We start from the raw sequence: 19,635 nt of genomic DNA, 5'->3' as shown, positions 1-19,635 counted from the left end.
TGATTGGTTAGCACTTTCTCTCTCCAAGGCTTGATACATCTCCCCCCATAGTGGTTAGTACTGGGGTCTGCTGTCCACGGCATGCCGTCTCCAGACCAATACATAAGTGGCCCTCCAACTGCTGTGGGACTACACAACCCAGCATGCCCTGCCACAGGTTTGCTATCAGGGCATGCTGTGATGTGTAGTTCACCATCAGCTGGAGGGCTGCTTATTGTCCAGCCATGATGGCTCCCGTGGAGCCAATAAGAGGTGGCTGTAAGAAGCGGCCACCCTACTTCCATGTTGCATTTTAGGAAGTAACCCTGAAGTCCTAGCCTGTACCCAGCACAAACACCCAGACGTCAGGGGCCCGCTAATGCCCCTCCGCAGTCTGCGTTACCTGCTGGTACCTCTGTGTCTGTCTCCTGCTTGTCCCTGTATCACCCCTTCCTACACCTGTCCCATTCTCCTCCAGACAGTCATGCGATATCCCCCCTGCGGCCGTCCCATCAAGCCCGGGCGGGGAGAGCAGATGACAGCTCAGATCCTAGCTGTGAGTGACAGGGAGATAAGCACACGCTCAGGCATCTCCCATAGAGGAGCACTGGGAAATACAGAGGGGGTTTTTCCCTTATTTCTCTATCGTCCTAGTGGATGCTGGGGTTCCTGAAAGGACCATGGGGAATAGCGGCTCCGCAGGAGACAGGGCACAAAAAGTAAAGCTTTAGGATCAGGTGGTGTGCACTGGCTCCTCCCCCTATGACCCTCCTCCAAGCCTCAGTTAGATTTTTGTGCCCGGCCGAGAAGGGTGCAATCTAGGTGGCTCTCCTAAAGAGCTGCTTAGAAAAGTTTAGCTTAGGTTTTTTATTTTACAGTGAGTCCTGCTGGCAACAGGATCACTGCATCGAGGGACTTAGGGGAGAAGAAGTGAACTCACCTGCGTGCAGGATGGATTGGCTTCTTTGGCTACTGGACATTAGCTCCAGAGGGACGATCACAGGTACAGCCTGGATGGTCACCGGAGCCTCGCCGCCGGCCCCCTTGCAGATGCTGAAACAAGAAGAAGGTCCAGAATCGGCGGCATGAAGACTCCTCAGTCTTCTTAAGGTAGCGCACAGCACTGCAGCTGTGCGCCATTTCCTCTCAGCACACTTCACACGGCAGTCACTGAGGGTGCAGGGCGCTGGGAGGGGGGCGCCCTGGGAGGCAATGAAAACCTATTTTTGGCTAAAAATACCTCACATATAGCCTCCGGGGGCTATATGGAGATATTTAACCCCTGCCAGAATCCGTTAAGAGCGGGAGACGAGGCCGCCGAAAAAGGGGCGGGGCCTATCTCCTCAGCACACAGCGCCATTTTCCCTCACAGAAAGGCTGGAGGGAAGGCTCCCAGGCTCTCCCCTGCACTGCACTACAGAAACAGGGTTAAAACAGAGAGGGGGGGCACTAATTTGGCGTTAGAAATATATAAAAAAGATGCTATAAGGGAAAACACTTATATAAGGTTGTCCCTATATAATTATAGCGTTTTTGGTGTGTGCTGGCAAACTCTCCCTCTGTCTCTCCAAAGGGCTAGTAGGTCCTGTCCTCTATCAGAGCATTCCCTGTGTGTGTGCTGTGTGTCGGTACGTGTGTGTCGACATGTATGAGGACGATGTTGGTGAGGAGGCGGAGCAATTGCCTGTAATGGTGATGTCACTCTCTAGGGAGTCGACACCGGAATGGATGGCTTATTTAGGGAATTACGTGATAATGTCAACACGCGGCAAGGTCGGTTGACGACAATGAGACGGCCGACAAACAATTAGTACCGGTCCAGACGTCTCAAAAACACCGTCAGGGGTTTTAAAACGCCCGTTTACTTTAGTCGGTCGACACAGACACAGACAGGGACACTGAATCCAGTGTCGACGGTGAATAAACAAACGTATTCCTTATTAGGGCCACACGTTAAGGGCAATGAAGGAGGTGTTACATATTTCTGATACTACAAGTACCACAAAAGAGGGTATTATGTGGGATATGAAAAAACTACCGTAGTTTTTCCTAAATCAGATAAATTAAATGAAGTGTGTGATGATGCGTGGGTTCCCCCCGATAGAAAATATGGGCGGTATACCCTTTCCCGCCAGAAGTTAGGGCGCGTTGGGAAACACCCCTTAGGGTGGATAAGGCGCGCACACGCTTATCAGAACAAGTGGCGGTACCGTCTATAGATAGGGCCGTCCTCAAGGAGCCAGCTGACAGGAGGTTGGAAAATATCATAAAAAGTATATACACACATACTGGTGTTATACTGCGACCAGCGATCGCCTCAGCCTGGATGTGCAGAGCTGGGGTGGCTTGGTCGGATTCCCTGACTAAAAATATTGATACCCTTGACAGGGACAGTATTTTATTGACTATAGAGCATTTAAAGGATGTATTTCTATATATGCGAGATGCACAGAGGGATATTTGCACTCTGGCATCAAGAGTAAGTGCGATGTCCATATCTGCCAGAAGATGTTTATGGACACGACAGTGGTCAGGTGATGCAGATTCCAAACGGCACAAAGGTGTATTGCCGTATAAAGGAAGAGGAGTTATTTGGGGTCGGTCCATCGGACCTGGTGGCCACGGCAACTGCTGGAAAATCCACCGTTTTTACCCTAAGTCACATCTCTGCAGAAAAAGACACCGTCTTTTCAGCCTCAGTCCTTTCGTCCCTATAAGAGTCATATCTGCCCAGGGATAGAGGAAAGGGAAGAAGACTGCAGCAGGCAGCCCATTCCCAGGAACAGAAGCGTTCCACCGCTTCTGACAAGCTCTCAGCATGACGCTGAGACCGTACAGGACCCCTGGATCCTACAAGTAGTATCCCAGGGGTACAGATTGGAATGTCGAGACGTTTCCCCTGCGCAGGCTCCTGAAGTCTGCTTTACCAAGGTCTCCCTCCGACAAGGAGGCAGTATGGGAAACAATTCACGAGCTGTATTCCCAGCAGGTGATAATTAAATTACCCCTCCTACAACAAGGAAAGGGGTATTATTCCACACTATATTGTGGTACTGAAGCCAGAAGGCTAGGTGAGACCTATTCTAAATCTAAAAAAATTTGAACACTTACAAAGGTTCAAATCAAGATGGAGTCACTCAGAGCAGTGATAACGAATCGGGAAGAAGGGGACTATATGGTGTCCCGAGACATCAGGGATGCTTACCTCCATGTCCCAAATTTGCCCTTATCACTAAGGGTACCTCAGGTTCGTGGTACAGAACTGTCACTATCAGTTTCAGACGCTGCCGTTTGGATTGTCCACGGCACCCGGGGTCTTTACCAAGGTAATGGCCGAAATGATGGTTCTTCTTCGAAGAAAAGGCGTCTTAATTATCCCTTACTTGGACGATCTCCTGATAAGGGCAAAGTCCAGGGAACAGTTGGAGGTCGGAGTAGCACTATCTCGGATACTGTTACAACAGCAGGGGTGGATTCTAAATATTCCAAAATCGCAGCTGATCCCGACAACAAGTCTCCTGTGCTTAGGGATGATTCTGGACACAGTCCAGAAAAAGGTGTTTCTCCCGGAAGAGAAAGCCAGGGAGTTATCCGAGCTAGTCAGGAACCTCCTAAAATCAGTGCATCATTGCACAAGGGCCATGGTAAAAAAATGGTGACTTCCTTCGAAGCAATTCCAGTCGGCAGATTTCATGCAAGAACTTTTCAGTGGGATCTGCTGGACAAATGGTCCGGATCGCATCTTCAGATGCATCAGCGGATAACCCTATATCCAAGGACAAGGGTGTCTCTCCTGTGGTGGTTACAGAGTGCTCATCTTCTAGAGGGCCGCAGATTCGGCATTCAGTTTTGGATGTTGGTGACCACGGAGGCCAGCCCGAGAGGCTGGGGAGCAGTCGCACAAGGAAAAAATTTCCAGGGAGTGTGATCAAGTCTGGAGACTTTTCTCCACATAAATATAGCTAAGGGTAAATTTATAATGCTCTAAGCTTAGCAAGACCTCTGCTTCAAGGTCAGCCGGTATTGATCCAGTGGGATAAAACATCACGGCAGTCGCCCACGTAAATAGACAGGGCGGCACAAGAAGCAGGAGGGCAGTGGCAAAAACTGCAAGGACTTTTCGCTGGGCGGAAAATCATGTGATAGCACTGTCAGCAGTGTTTCATTCCGGGAATGGAAACTGGGAAGCAGACTTCCTCAGTAGGCACGACCTCCACCCGGCAGAGTGGGAATTTCATGGGGAAGTTTTCCACATGATTGTAAACCGTTGGGAATTACCAAAGGTGGACATGATGGCGTCCCGTCTGAACAAAAAACGGGACAGGTATTGCGCCAGGTTAAGAGACCCTCAGGCAATAGCTGTGGACGTTCTGGTAACACCGTGGGTGTACCAGTCGGTGTATGGTGTTCCATCCTCTGCTTTTCATACCTAAGGTACTGAGAATTATAAGACGTAGAGGAGTAAGAACTATACTCATGGCTCCGGATTGGCCAAGAAGGACTTGGTACCCGGAACTTCAAGAGATGCTCACAGAGGACTTATGGCCTCTGCCGCTAAGAAGGGACTTGTTTCAGCAAGTACCATGTCTGTTCCAAGACTTACCGCAGCTGCGTTTGACGGCATGGCGGTGGAACGCCGGATCCTAAGGGAAAAGGCATTCAGGAAGAGGTCATTCCTACCCTGGTCAAAGCCAGAAAGGAGGTGACCGCACAACATTATCACCACATGTGGCGAAAATATGTTGCGTGGTGTGAGGCCAGGAAGGCCCCACGAAGAAATTTCAACTCGGTCGATTCCTGCATTTCCTGCAAACAGGAGTGTCTATGGGCCTCAAATTGGGGTCCATTAAGGTTCAAATTTCGGCCCTGTCGATTTTTCTTCCAGAAAGAATTGGCTTCAGTTCCTGAAGTCCAGAAGTTTGTCAAGGGAGTATTGCATATACAACCCCCTTTTGTGCCTCCAGTGGCACTGTGGGATCTCAACGTAGTTCTGGGATTCCTCAAAACACATTGGTTTAAAACCAGTCAAATCTGTGGATTTGAAGCATCTCACATGAAAAGTGAACATGCTCTTGGACCTGGCCTGGACCAGGCGAGTGTCAAATTGGTGGTTTTTTTCTCAAAAAAGCCCATATCTGTTTGTCCATTCGGACAGGGCAGAGCTGCGGACTCGTCCCCAGTTCTCTCCCTAAGGTGGTGTCAGTGTTTCACCTGAACCAGCTTATTGTGGTGTCTTGCGCCTACTAGGGACTTGGAGGACTCCAAGTTGCTAGATGTGGTCAGGGCCCTGAAAATATAGGTTCCAGGACGGCTGGAGTCAGGAAAACTGACTTGCTGTTATCCTGTATGCACCCAACAAACTGGGTGCTCTTGCTTCTAAGCAGACTTTTGCTAGTTGGATGTGTAATACAATTCAGCTTGCACATTCTGTGGCAGGCCTGCCACAGCCAAAATATGTAAATGCCCATTCCACAAGGAAGGTGGGCTCATCTTGGGCGGCTGCCCGAGGGGTCTCGGCTTTACAACTTTGCCGAGCGGCTATTTAGTCAGGGGCAAACACGTTTGTAAAATCCTACAAATTTGATAACCTGGCTAAGGAGGACCTGGAGTTCTCTCATTCGGTGCTGCAGAGTCATCCGCACTCTCCCGCCCGTTTGGGAGCTTTGGTATAATCCCCATGGTCCTTTCAGGAACCCCAGCATCCACTAGGACGATAGAGAAAATAAGAATTTACTTACCGATAATTCTATTTCTCGGAGTCCGTAGTGGATGCTGGGCGCCCATCCCAAGTGCGGATTATCTGCAATACTTGTACATAGTTACAAAAATCGGGTTATTATTGTTGTGAGCCATCTTTCAGAGGCTCCGCTGTTATCATACTGTTAACTGGGTTCAGATCACAGGTTGTACAGTGTGATTGGTGTGGCTGGTATGAGTCTTACCCGGGATTCAAAATCCTTCCTTATTGTGTACGCTCGTCCGGGCACAGTATCCTAACTGAGGCTTGGAGGAGGGTCATAGGGGGAGGAGCCAGTGCACACCACCTGATCCTAAAGCTTTACTTTTTGTGCCCTGTCTCCTGCGGAGCCGCTATTCCCCATGGTCCTTTCAGGAACCCCAGCATCCACTACGGACTCCGAGAAATAGAATTATCGGTAAGTAAATTCTTATTTATTTCTGGGTCTGATGTAATTTACGTGTCGGCGAGCCGCGTAACTACCGACAGCAAAACCCTCACCGGGGAATAGGGACTGGGGTGTTTGGAGAAACCGACCTTTACGATATTTACCGCTCCCCTGATAGAACGTCTCCAATATTTTTTCTCTAACCCCTCTGTAAAACAAGGGAACTGTTATTAGTAAGTGTGTATCCGTTGTTTTATCCCATTCGCTGCTAAGGACGAGTGGGACTTATCCTACGCACCGCAGACGCTGTCTTATCTCTGGGAGTGTCAGAGAACGCAGTGACATCATGAAGCCCCTCCCAGGAAGAACACTGCAGACACCGCATAAAACAAGATGGAAAGCATTAAAAGGGCCCTATTTTGGGAGGGCCACTTAACATGAAGACTCTCCTGCATCCTGGCATTTGTGCTCTCGGGGTCGCCCCCATGTGACACAGTCCCCCTCCTTCACACAGGGTGCCCCCTTAGTGGATTTTTGCTGGCCTGGGAAGGTGGATTAATGCCGACACAAGGACCTCAAGAATGTCTTCGTGTCGGCCAGAAATAGAGAAATATAAACGTTTGCTTTTAGGTGACTGTTTTCTGTAATTTATTTATTTTCTAAATAGGCTCAGCAGCGAAGGGGTTAAGTTCCGTTGTCCTGTAATAGGTGAATTCCCCAGCATCGGGTCCAGCACAGCAGACACGGGGTTAATTGTAGCAGGGCTGCACGAGCCAAGTGGTAAATCCGTCAGTGCAGATTAGCTGTACGGTGACATCACTTTCTAGGAGTCTAACGTGTCATTATAGACTAATCCCCCCCCTAACATGTTCCATAAATCATTCTGCTACATTATTATTATTATTACAGGTGTCAGACGCCGGTAATCCTTCCTAACAGCCGGGGGCCACTGATGCTTTAGCGGAAAGTCTGCGCAGTTTAGGGTCATGGAAACATGAGTCTGGGGGCTTTAAGGAACATGGAGGGAAGGTTTACCGGCTCACGCTGCAAACCCTGACACCCCGATACCGGCTTACACCAATCAGAGAGCTGCATTCACTTGTGCGCAATGTACCGCTGCGCAGGCCGCCAAACTTCTGTGTTATAGGGAATTGTAACAAGTAACTGTGCTAATTGTGCAATGTTATCATTCTGAATACTGATCTACTTAGCACCATATGTACACAACTTTACACTAGGAGTGTTTCCAGTAAAGCCCTCTGCCCCCCCCCCCCCCCTCCCAATTGGAATTTGTTGTTATGTCGTAGCCTGCGAGATGCGTTTCCGGTGCCCGTATTTCCTTATCAGCAATCCTTTAAACGGCGAAAAGCAACTAGGATTTGCCTTTTAAATTATCGCTGCTTTAAAATATACGTTCAGACTTTTCAGAGTCACCCCCATGCCTGCATCACGCAGACTATTAAATATTAAAACTGTAAAACATATGAAATAGTAAGTTAGGTATTATTAATCATTTATATTATCGTTAATAGCTGATCTTTTACAAATCTTGATCTCCTTTTCAAAATTTCTCTGGATAGAAAACAAATATGGCTGCCTACACAGACACCGGCTCCTAGACTCTTACCATGCCATGTGATGGGAGAGGATGATGTCACAGTGCAGACAGAGCTAAGAGGGTTATTTCTAAGCTTCCCTGCTCACTGCATCATGTGCCTCTGCCTGTGGTTGCCATGACAATGAAGAGAAAGTACCAGCCAATCACCTAACTGTTATGTTTCAAACCCAGCCTGTAACTTGGCAGCTAGGAGCTGATTGGCTGGTACTTTATCTCTCTCCAAGGCTTAGTACATAGACCTGCTTATGTTAGAGCCACCACAGTTGTTAATGTTGCGCCTGTTACTGGTGACCTGTGTCCTTCCTGCGCCCCTCGGGGCATTACAGTTCCATTAACACTTAACTGGCCCCGGTCTCCTGGGTAACCGATGAGATGTTTAGCCGGATGGATTTATGCCTGCGGGGGAGGGAAGTGGGAGGGGGTATTCCCAGCTCCTGTAGGCCGCCATTCCTCCACGGTTGCCAAAGAGACGGTCTTTGGGAAAGCAGGAGAGTCACTGAGGTCCTGCGTCGTGTTTGGTATAACTGTGGCAGGCGTGATACACGTGTGAGGTGCATAACACGGAAATGGCATGATGCTGAGGAGCACAGGCGGGCGAGATGTGAGAGGACAGGATTAGGGCCCTGTCTGTGAGAGCTTACACTCTAATGGGCTGAGGCCAGGGATTGGGAAGGGGGTGGGTTACGCAGAGTCAATGCCCGGCAAAGCTATCCTCGTTCTAGTCTGTGTATCGGATGAGCACCTGTGTGTGCGGGGTATGATAGAGCGCTGTGACACGTTACACGCATTGCTGTTCATGTTACCACGGAATATGTTGCTCGTTGCGGAGGTGATTAACTAAATGCACGTGATGGGGCAGTACAGACGGGGGTTTTCCGCAGCTTATGCAAGATGTATGTAAGCATGTTACCCGTGGTACAGGTGGGCAGATGTGGCTAAGCATGTTACCCATGTACATACAGGTCTGACACCTGTACAGGTAGATCTGGCACCACTACATACACATCTGACACCTGTACAGGTAGATCTGGCACCACTACATACACATCTGACACCTGTACAGGTAGATCTGGCACCACTACATACACATCTGACACCTGTACAGGTAGATCTGGCACCTCTACATACACATCTGACACCTGTACAGGTAGATCTAGCACCTCTACATACAGATGTGACACCTGTACAGGTAGATCTGACACCTCTACATACACATCTGACACCTGTACAGGTAGATCTGGCACCACTACATACACATCTGACACCTGTACAGGTAGATCTGGCACCTCTACATACACATCTGACACCTGTACAGGTAGATCTGGCACCTCTACATACACATCTGACACCTGTACAGGTAGATCTGACACCTCTACATACACATCTGACACCTGTACAGGTAGATCTGACACCTCTACATACACATCTGACACCTGTACAGGTAGATCTGACACCTCTACATACACATCTGACACCTGTACAGGTAGATCTGGCACCACTACATACACATCTGACACCTGTACAGGTAGATCTAGCACCTCTACATACACATCTGACACCTGTACAGGTAGATCTAGCACCTCTACATACAGATGTGACACCTGTACAGGTAGATCTGACACCTCTACATACACATCTGACACCTGTACAGGTAGATCTGGCACCTCTACATACAGATGTGACACCTGTACAGGTAGATCTGACACCTCTACATACACATCTGACACCTGTACAGGTAGATCTGGCACCACTACATACACATCTGACACCTGTACAGGTAGATCTGGCACCACTACATACACATCTGACACCTGTACAGGTAGATCTGGCACCTCTACATACACATCTGACACCTGTACAGGTAGATCTGACACCTCTACATACACATCTGACACCTGTACAGGTAGATCTGACACCTCTACATACACATCTGACACCTGTACAGGTAGATCTGACACCTCTACATACACATCTGACACCTGTACAGGTAGATCTGGCACCTCTACATACACATCTGACACCTGTACAGGTAGATCTGGCACCTCTACATACACATCTGACACCTGTACAGGTAGATCTGGCACCTCTACATACACATCTGACACCTGTACAGGTAGATCTGACACCTCTACATACACATCTGACACCTGTACAGGTAGATCTGGCACCTCTACATACACATCTGACACCTGTACAGGTAGATCTGACACCTCTACATACACATCTGACACCTGTACAGGTAGATCTGACACCTCTACATACACATCTGACACCTGTACAGGTAGATCTGGCACCTCTACATACACATCTGACACCTGTACAGGTAGATCTGGCACCTCTACATACACATCTGACACCTGTACAGGTAGATCTGGCACCTCTACATACAGATCTGACACCTGTACAGGTAGATCTGGCACCTCTACATACACATCTGACACCTGTACAGGTAGATCTGACACCTCTACATACACATCTGACACCTGTACAGGTAGATCTGGCACCTCTACATACAGATCTGACACCTGTACAGGTAGATCTGGCACCTCTACATACACATCTGACACCTGTACAGGTAGATCTGACACCTCTACATACACATCTGACACCTGTACAGGTAGATCTGGCACCTCTACATACACATCTGACACCTGTACAGGTAGATCTGGCACCTCTACATACACATCTGACACCTGTACAGGTAGATCTGGCACCTCTACATACACATCTGACACCTGTACAGGTAGATCTGGCACCTCTACATACACATCTGACACCTGTACAGGTAGATCTGGCACCACTACATACACATCTGACACCTGTACAGGTAGATCTGGCACCTCTACATACACATCTGACACCTGTACAGGTAGATCTGGCACCTCTACATACACATCTGACACCTGTACAGGTAGATCTGGCACCTCTACATACACATCTGACACCTGTACAGGTAGATCTGGCACCTCTACATACACATCTGACACCTGTACAGGTAGATCTGGCACCTCTACATACACATCTGACACCTGTACAGGTAGATCTGGCACCTCTACATACACATCTGACACCTGTACAGGTAGATCTGACACCTCTACATACACATCTGACACATGTACAGGTAGATCTAGCACCTCTACATACACATCTGACACCTGTACAGGTAGATCTGACACCTCTACATACACATCTGACACATGTACAGGTAGATCTAGCACCTCTACATACACATCTGACACCTGTACAGGTAGATCTGACACCTCTACATACACATCTGACACCTGTACAGGTAGATCTGACACCTCTACATACACATCTGACACCTGTACAGGTAGATCTGACACCTCTACATACACATCTGACACCTGTACAGGTAGATCTGACACCTCTACATACACATCTGACACCTGTACAGGTAGATCTGACACCTCTACATACACATCTGACACCTGTACAGGTAGATCTGACACCTCTACATACACATCTGACACCTGTACAGGTAGATCTGACACCTCTACATACACATCTGACACCTGTACAGGTAGATCTGGCACCTCTACATACACATCTGACACCTGTACAGGTAGATCTGGCACCTCTACATACACATCGGACACCTGTACAGGTAGATCTGACACCTCTATATACACATCTGACACCTGTACAGGTAGATCTGGCACCTCTACATACACATCTGACACCTGTACAGGTAGATCTGGCACCACTACATACACATCTGACACCTGTACAGGTAGATCTGGCACCTCTACATACACATCTGACACCTGTACAGGTAGATCTGACACCTCTACATACACATCTGACACATGTACAGGTAGATCTAGCACCTCTACATACACATCTGACACCTGTACAGGTAGATCTGACACCTCTACATACACATCTGACACCTGTACAGGTAGATCTGGCACCTCTACATACACATCTGACACATATACAGGTAGATCTGGCACCTCTACATACACATCTGACACCTGTACAGGTAGATCTGACACCTCTACATACACATCTGACACCTGTACAGGTAGATCTGACACCTCTACATACACATCTGACACCTGTACAGGTAGATCTGACACCTCTACATACACATCTGACACCTGTACAGGTAGATCTGACACCTCTACATACACATCTGACACCTGTACAGGTAGATCTGGCACCTCTACATACACATCTGACACCTGTACAGGTAGATCTGGCACCTCTACATACACATCTGACACCTGTACAGGTAGATCTGACACCTCTACATACACATCTGACACCTGTACAGGTAGATCTGACACCTCTACATACACATCTGACACCTGTACAGGTAGATCTGGCACCTCTACATACACATCTGACACCTGTACAGGTAGATCTGGCACCTCTACATACACATCTGACACCTGTACAGGTAGATCTGGCACCTCTACATACACATCTGACACCTGTACAGGTAGATCTGGCACCTCTACATACACATCTGACACCTGTACAGGTAGATCTGGCACCTCTACATACACATCTGACACCTGTACAGGTAGATCTGGCACCTCTACATACACATCTGACACCTGTACAGGTAGATCTGGCACCACTACATACACATCTGACACCTGTACAGGTAGATCTGACACCTCTACATACACATCTGACACCTGTACAGGTAGATCTGGCACCTCTACATACACATCTGACACCTGTACAGGTAGATCTGACACCTCTACATACACATCTGACACCTGTACAGGTAGATCTGGCACCTCTACATACAGATCTGACACCTGTACAGGTAGATCTGACACCTCTACATACGCATCTGACACCTGTACAGGTAGATCTGACACCTCTACATACACATCTGACACCTGTACAGGTAGATCTGGCACCTCTACATACACATCTGACACCTGTACAGGTAGATCTGGCACCTCTACATACACATCTGACACCTGTACAGGTAGATCTAGCACCTCTACATACACATCTGACACATGCACAGGTAGGTCTTACACCTGTACATACACATTTGACACCTGTATGTAGAGGTAGGTCTGACACCTGTGCAGGTAGAGCTGACACCTGTATGTAGAGGTAGATCTGACACTTGTATGTAGAGGTAGGTCTGACACCTGTATGTAGAGGTAGGTCTGACACCTGTATGTAGAGGTAGATCTGACACTTGTGTGTAGAGGTAGGTCTGACACCTGTATGTAGAGGTAGGTCTGACACCTGTATGTAGAGGTAGGTCTGACACCTGTATGTAGAGGTAGGTCTGACACCTGTATGTAGAGGTAGATCTGACACCTGTATGTAGAGGTAGGTCTGACACCTGTATGTAGAGGTAGATCTGACACCTGTATGTAGAGGTAGGTCAGACACCTATGCAGGTAGAACTGACACCTGTATGTAGAGGTAGGTCTGACACCTGTATGTAGAGGTAGGTCTGACACCTGTATGTAGAGGTAGATCTGACACCTGTATGTAGAGGTAGATCTGACACCTGTATGTAGAGGTAGGTCTGACACCTGTATGTAGAGGTAGATCTGACACCTGTATGTAGAGGTAGATCTGACACCTGTATGTAGAGGTAGATCTGACACCTGTATGTAGAGGTAGGTCAGACACCTGTATGTAGAGGTAGGTCAGACACCTGTGCAGGTAGAGCTGACACCTGTATGTAGAGGTAGATCTGACACATGTATGTAGAGGCAGGTCTGACACCTGTATGTAGAGGTAGGTCAGACACCTGTGCAGGTAGAGCTGACACCTGTATGTAGAGGTAGATCTGACACCTGTATGTAGAGGTAGGTCTGACACCTGTATGTAGAGGTAGGTCTGACACCTGTATGTAGAGGTAGGTCTGACACCTGTATGTAGAGGTAGGTCTGACACCTGTATGTAGAGGCAGGTCTGACACCTGTATGTAGAGGTAGATCTGACACCTGTATGTAGAGATAGGTCTGACACCTGTATGTAGAGGTAGATCTGACACCTGTATGTAGAGATAGGTCTGACACCTGTATGTAGAGGTAGGTCTGACACCTGTATGTAGAGTTAGGTCTGACACCTGTATGTAGAGGCAGGTCCGACACCTGTACAGGTAGAGCTGACACATGCACAGGTAGGTTTTACACCTGTACATACACATCTGACACCTGTACAGGTAGAGCTGACACATGCACAGGTAGGTTTTACACCTGTACATACACATCTGACACCTGTACAGGTAGATCTGGCACCTCTACATACACATCTGACACCTGTACAGGTAGATCTGACACCTGTACAGGTAGATCTGACACCTCTACATACACATCTGACACCTCTACATACACATCTGACACCTGTACAGGTAGATCTGACACCTCTACATACACATCTGACACCTGTACAGGTAGATCTGGCACCTCTACATACACATCTGACACCTGTACAGGTAGATCTGGCACCTCTACATACACATCTGACACCTGTACAGGTAGATCTGGCACCTCTACATACACATCTGACACCTGTACAGGTAGATCTGACACCTCTACATACACATCTGACACCTGTACAGGTAGATCTGGCACCTCTACATACACATCTGACACCTGTACAGGTAGATCTGGCACCTCTACATACACATCTGACACATGCACAGGTAGGTCTTACACCTGTACATACACATTTGACACCTGTATGTAGAGGTAGGTCTGACACCTGTGCAGGTAGAGCTGACACCTGTATGTAGAGGTAGATCTGACACTTGTATGTAGAGGTAGGTCTGACACCTGTATGTAGAGGTAGGTCTGACACCTGTATGTAGAGGTCGGTCTGACACCTGTATGTAGAGGTAGGTCTGACACCTGTATGTAGAGGTAGGTCTGACACCTGTATGTAGAGGTAGGTCTGACACCTGTATGTAGAGGTAGAGCTGACACTTGTGTGTAGAGGTAGGTCTGACACCTGTATGTAGAGGTAGGTCTGACACCTGTATGTAGAGGTAGGTCTGACACCTGTATGTAGAGGTAGGTCTGACACCTGTATGTAGAGGTAGATCTGACACCTGTATGTAGAGGTAGATCTGACACCTGTATGTAGAGGTAGGTCTGACACCTGTATGTAGAGGTAGATCTGACACCTGTATGTAGAGGTAGGTCTGACACCTGTATGTAGAGGTAGATCTGACACCTGTATGTAGAGGCAGGTCCGACACCTGTACAGGTAGAGCTGACACATGCACAGGTAGGTTTTACACCTCTACATACACATCTGACACCTGTACAGGTAGAGCTGACACATGCACAGGTAGGTTTTACACCTGTACATACAGATCTGATACCTGTATAGGTAGATCTGACACCTGTATGTAGAGGTAGGTCTGACACCTGTATGTAGAGGTAGGTCAGACACCTATGCAGGTAGAGCTGACACCTGTATGTAGAGGTAGGTCTGACACCTGTATGTAGAGGTAGATCTGACACCTGTATGTAGAGGTAGATCTGACACCTGTATGTAGAGGTAGGTCTGACACCTGTATGTAGAGGTAGATCTGACACCTGTATGTAGAGGCAGGTCCGACACCTGTACAGGTAGAGCTGACACATGCACAGGTAGGTTTTACACCTCTACATACACATCTGACACCTGTACAGGTAGATCTGACACCTCTACATACACATCTGACACCTGTACAGGTAGATCTGGCACCTCTGCATACACATCTGACACCTGTACAGGTAGATCTGGCACCTCTACATACACATCTGACACCTGTACAGGTAGATCTGGCACCTCTACATACACATCTGACACCTGTACAGGTAGATCTGGCACCTCTACATACACATCTGACACCTGTACAGGTAGATCTGGCACCTCTACATACACATCTGACACATGCACAGGTAGGTCTTACACCTGTACATACACATTTGACACCTGTATGTAGAGGTAGGTCTGACACCTGTGCAGGTAGAGCTGACACCTGTATGTAGAGGTAGATCTGACACTTGTATGTAGAGGTAGGTCTGACACCTGTATGTAGAGGTAGGTCTGACACCTGTATGTAGAGGTCGATCTGACACCTGTATGTAGAGGTAGGTCTGACACCTGTATGTAGAGGTAGGTCTGACACCTGTATGTAGAGGTAGGTCTGACACCTGTATGTAGAGGTAGATCTGACACTTGTGTGTAGAGGTAGGTCTGACACCTGTATGTAGAGGTAGGTCTGACACCTGTATGTAGAGGTAGGTCTGACACCTGTATGTAGAGGTAGGTCTGACACCTGTATGTAGAGGTAGGTCTGACACCTGTATGTAGAGGTCGGTCTGACACCTGTATGTAGAGGTAGGTCTGACACCTGTATGTAGAGGTAGGTCTGACACCTGTATGTAGAGGTAGGTCTGACACCTGTATGTAGAGGTAGATCTGACACTTGTGTGTAGAGGTAGGTCTGACACCTGTATGTAGAGGTAGGTCTGACACCTGTATGTAGAGGTAGATCTGACACCTGTATGTAGAGGTAGATCTGACACCTGTATGTAGAGGTAGATCTGACACCTGTATGTAGAGGTAGGTCTGACACCTGTATGTAGAGGTAGATCTGACACCTGTATGTAGAGGTAGGTCTGACACCTGTATGTAGAGATAGGTCTGACACCTGTATGTAGAGGTAGATCTGACACCTGTATGTAGAGGTAGATCTGACACCTGTATGTAGAGGTAGATCTGACACCTGTATGTAGAGGTAGGTCTGACACCTGTATGTAGAGATAGGTCTGACACCTGTATGTAGAGGTAGATCTGACACCTGTATGTAGAGGTAGATCTGACACCTGTATGTAGAGGTAGATCTGACACCTGTATGTAGAGGTAGATCTGACACCTGTATGTAGAGGTAGATCTGACACCTGTATGTAGAGGTAGGTCTGACACCTGTATGTAGAGGTAGGTCTGACACCTGTATGTAGAGGTAGGTCTGACACCTGTATGTAGAGGTAGATCTGACACCTGTATGTAGAGGTAGATCTGACACCTGTATGTAGAGGTAGATCTGACACCTGTATGTAGAGGTAGGTCTGACACCTGTATGTAGAGGTAGGTCTGACACCTGTATGTAGAGGTAGATCTGACACCTGTATGTAGAGGTAGATCTGACACCTGTATGTAGAGGTAGGTCAGACACCTGTATGTAGAGGTAGGTCAGACACCTGTGCAGGTAGAGCTGACACATGCACAGGTAGGTTTTACACCTCTACATACACATCTGACACCTGTACAGGTAGATCTGACACCTCTACATACACACCTGACACCTGTACAGGTAGATCTGGCACCTCTGCATACACATCTGACACCTGTACAGGTAGATCTGGCACCTCTACATACACATCTGACACCTGTACAGGTAGATCTGGCACCTCTACATACACATCTGACACCTGTACAGGTAGATCTGGCACCTCTACATACACATCTGACACCTGTACAGGTAGATCTGGCACCTCTACATACACATCTGACACCTGTACAGGTAGATCTGGCACCTCTACATACACATCTGACACATGCACAGGTAGGTCTTACACCTGTACATACACATTTGACACCTGTATGTAGAGGTAGGTCTGACACCTGTGCAGGTAGAGCTGACACCTGTATGTAGAGGTAGATCTGACACTTGTATGTAGAGGTAGGTCTGACACCTGTATGTAGAGGTAGGTCTGACACCTGTATGTAGAGGTCGATCTGACACCTGTATGTAGAGGTAGGTCTGACACCTGTATGTAGAGGTAGGTCTGACACCTGTATGTAGAGGTAGGTCTGACACCTGTATGTAGAGGTAGATCTGACACTTGTGTGTAGAGGTAGGTCTGACACCTGTATGTAGAGGTAGGTCTGACACCTGTATGTAGAGGTAGGTCTGACACCTGTATGTAGAGGTAGGTCTGACACCTGTATGTAGAGGTAGGTCTGACACCTGTATGTAGAGGTCGGTCTGACACCTGTATGTAGAGGTAGGTCTGACACCTGTATGTAGAGGTAGGTCTGACACCTGTATGTAGAGGTAGGTCTGACACCTGTATGTAGAGGTAGATCTGACACTTGTGTGTAGAGGTAGGTCTGACACCTGTATGTAGAGGTAGGTCTGACACCTGTATGTAGAGGTAGATCTGACACCTGTATGTAGAGGTAGATCTGACACCTGTATGTAGAGGTAGATCTGACACCTGTATGTAGAGGTAGGTCTGACACCTGTATGTAGAGGTAGATCTGACACCTGTATGTAGAGGTAGGTCTGACACCTGTATGTAGAGATAGGTCTGACACCTGTATGTAGAGGTAGATCTGACACCTGTATGTAGAGGTAGATCTGACACCTGTATGTAGAGGTAGATCTGACACCTGTATGTAGTGGTAGGTCTGACACCTGTATGTAGAGGTAGGTCTGACACCTGTATGTAGAGGTAGATCTGACACCTGTATGTAGAGGTAGATCTGACACCTGTATGTAGAGGTAGATCTGACACCTGTATGTAGAGGTAGATCTGACACCTGTATGTAGAGGTAGGTCTGACACCTGTATGTAGAGGTAGGTCTGACACCTGTATGTAGAGGTAGATCTGACACCTGTATGTAGAGGTAGATCTGACACCTGTATGTAGAGGTAGATCTGACACCTGTATGTAGAGGTAGATCTGACACCTGTATGTAGAGGTAGGTCTGACACCTGTATGTAGAGGTAGGTCTGACACCTGTATGTAGAGGTAGATCTGACACCTGTATGTAGAGGTAGATCTGACACCTGTATGTAGAGGTAGATCTGACACCTGTATGTAGAGGTAGGTCAGACACCTGTATGTAGAGGTAGGTCAGACACCTGTGCAGGTAGAGCTGACACCTGTATGTAGAGGTAGATCTGACACATGTATGTAGAGGCAGGTCTGACACCTGTATGTAGAGGTAGGTCAGACACCTGTGCAGGTAGAGCTGACACCTGTATGTAGAGGCAGGTCTGACACCTGTATGTAGAGGTAGATCTGACACCTGTATGTAGAGATAGGTCTGACACCTGTATGTAGAGGTAGGTCTGACACCTGTATGTAGAGGTAGGTCTGACACCTGTATGTAGAGGTAGGTCTGACACCTGTATGTAGAGGTAGGTCTGACACCTGTATGTAGAGGTAGGTCTGACACCTGTATGTAGAGGCAGGTCCGACACCTGTACAGGTAGAGCTGACACATGCACAGGTAGGTTTTACACCTGTACATACACATCTGACACCTGTACAGGTAGAGCTGACACATGCACAGGTAGGTTTTACACCTGTACATACACATCTGACACCTGTACAGGTAGAGCTGACACATGCACAGGTAGGTTTTACACCTGTACATACACATCTGACACCTGTACAGGTAGATCTGGCTGCAGCCCTACAGGTAAGTACACTCCCGCCACCTGCAGAGATGAGTATTTGCTGCCTGTAGTCTGCGGCTGCTGTGGTGACTTTATGTGGTCTGTCTCTGTGCAGGTGGAAAGCGTCAATGCATCCAAAGACATCACCTCAGTCCCTAAGTGCCACTTGTCCTCAAACACCGGCCGCCCGGATCCCGTACACAACGGAGAAGTGGAGGCAGCCGGCACACAGCTAAAGCCCGAGACGCCCACTCCCGAGAGAGTCAGCCCCGAGCGTGCCCACAGGGACCGGAAGAAGTGCGACCACGCACAGGATGGCCCGAAGGATGGGGAGATCGCGCTAGAGAATGGCCGCTGCGTGACGAGCGACGGGGAGGACACGGACGAGGGCGACACCCTGATTATCTCCACTCCGAAAAAGAGAGGGCGGAGGAGTCTGTCGGACAGCGCAGAGAAAAGTAAGTGTTACAGCTGAGGGGGGAATTCTGTCACCC

General features: G+C 48.1%; 1 protein-coding gene across 5 annotated transcripts in view; it reads left to right on the top strand.

The window, feature by feature from the left end:
* DNMT3A (DNA methyltransferase 3 alpha) overlaps window positions 1-19,635 on the top strand; it is a 340,200-nt gene that overhangs the window by 151,354 nt on the left and 169,211 nt on the right. For all 5 annotated transcript variants that reach the window (XM_063914961.1, XM_063914960.1, XM_063914958.1 and 2 more), the window contains exon 4: window positions 19,257-19,599. In XM_063914961.1, coding sequence (XP_063771031.1) covers window positions 19,257-19,599 — 343 coding nt within the window. The remainder of the gene's footprint in view (window positions 1-19,256; window positions 19,600-19,635) is intronic.

Source organism: Pseudophryne corroboree, chromosome 4, assembly GCF_028390025.1.
Source record: "Pseudophryne corroboree isolate aPseCor3 chromosome 4, aPseCor3.hap2, whole genome shotgun sequence".
Lineage (NCBI taxonomy): Eukaryota > Metazoa > Chordata > Amphibia > Anura > Myobatrachidae > Pseudophryne > Pseudophryne corroboree.
The sequence above is the reverse complement of the archived record's forward strand: the minus strand, read 5'-3'. Positions and strand labels throughout refer to the sequence as shown.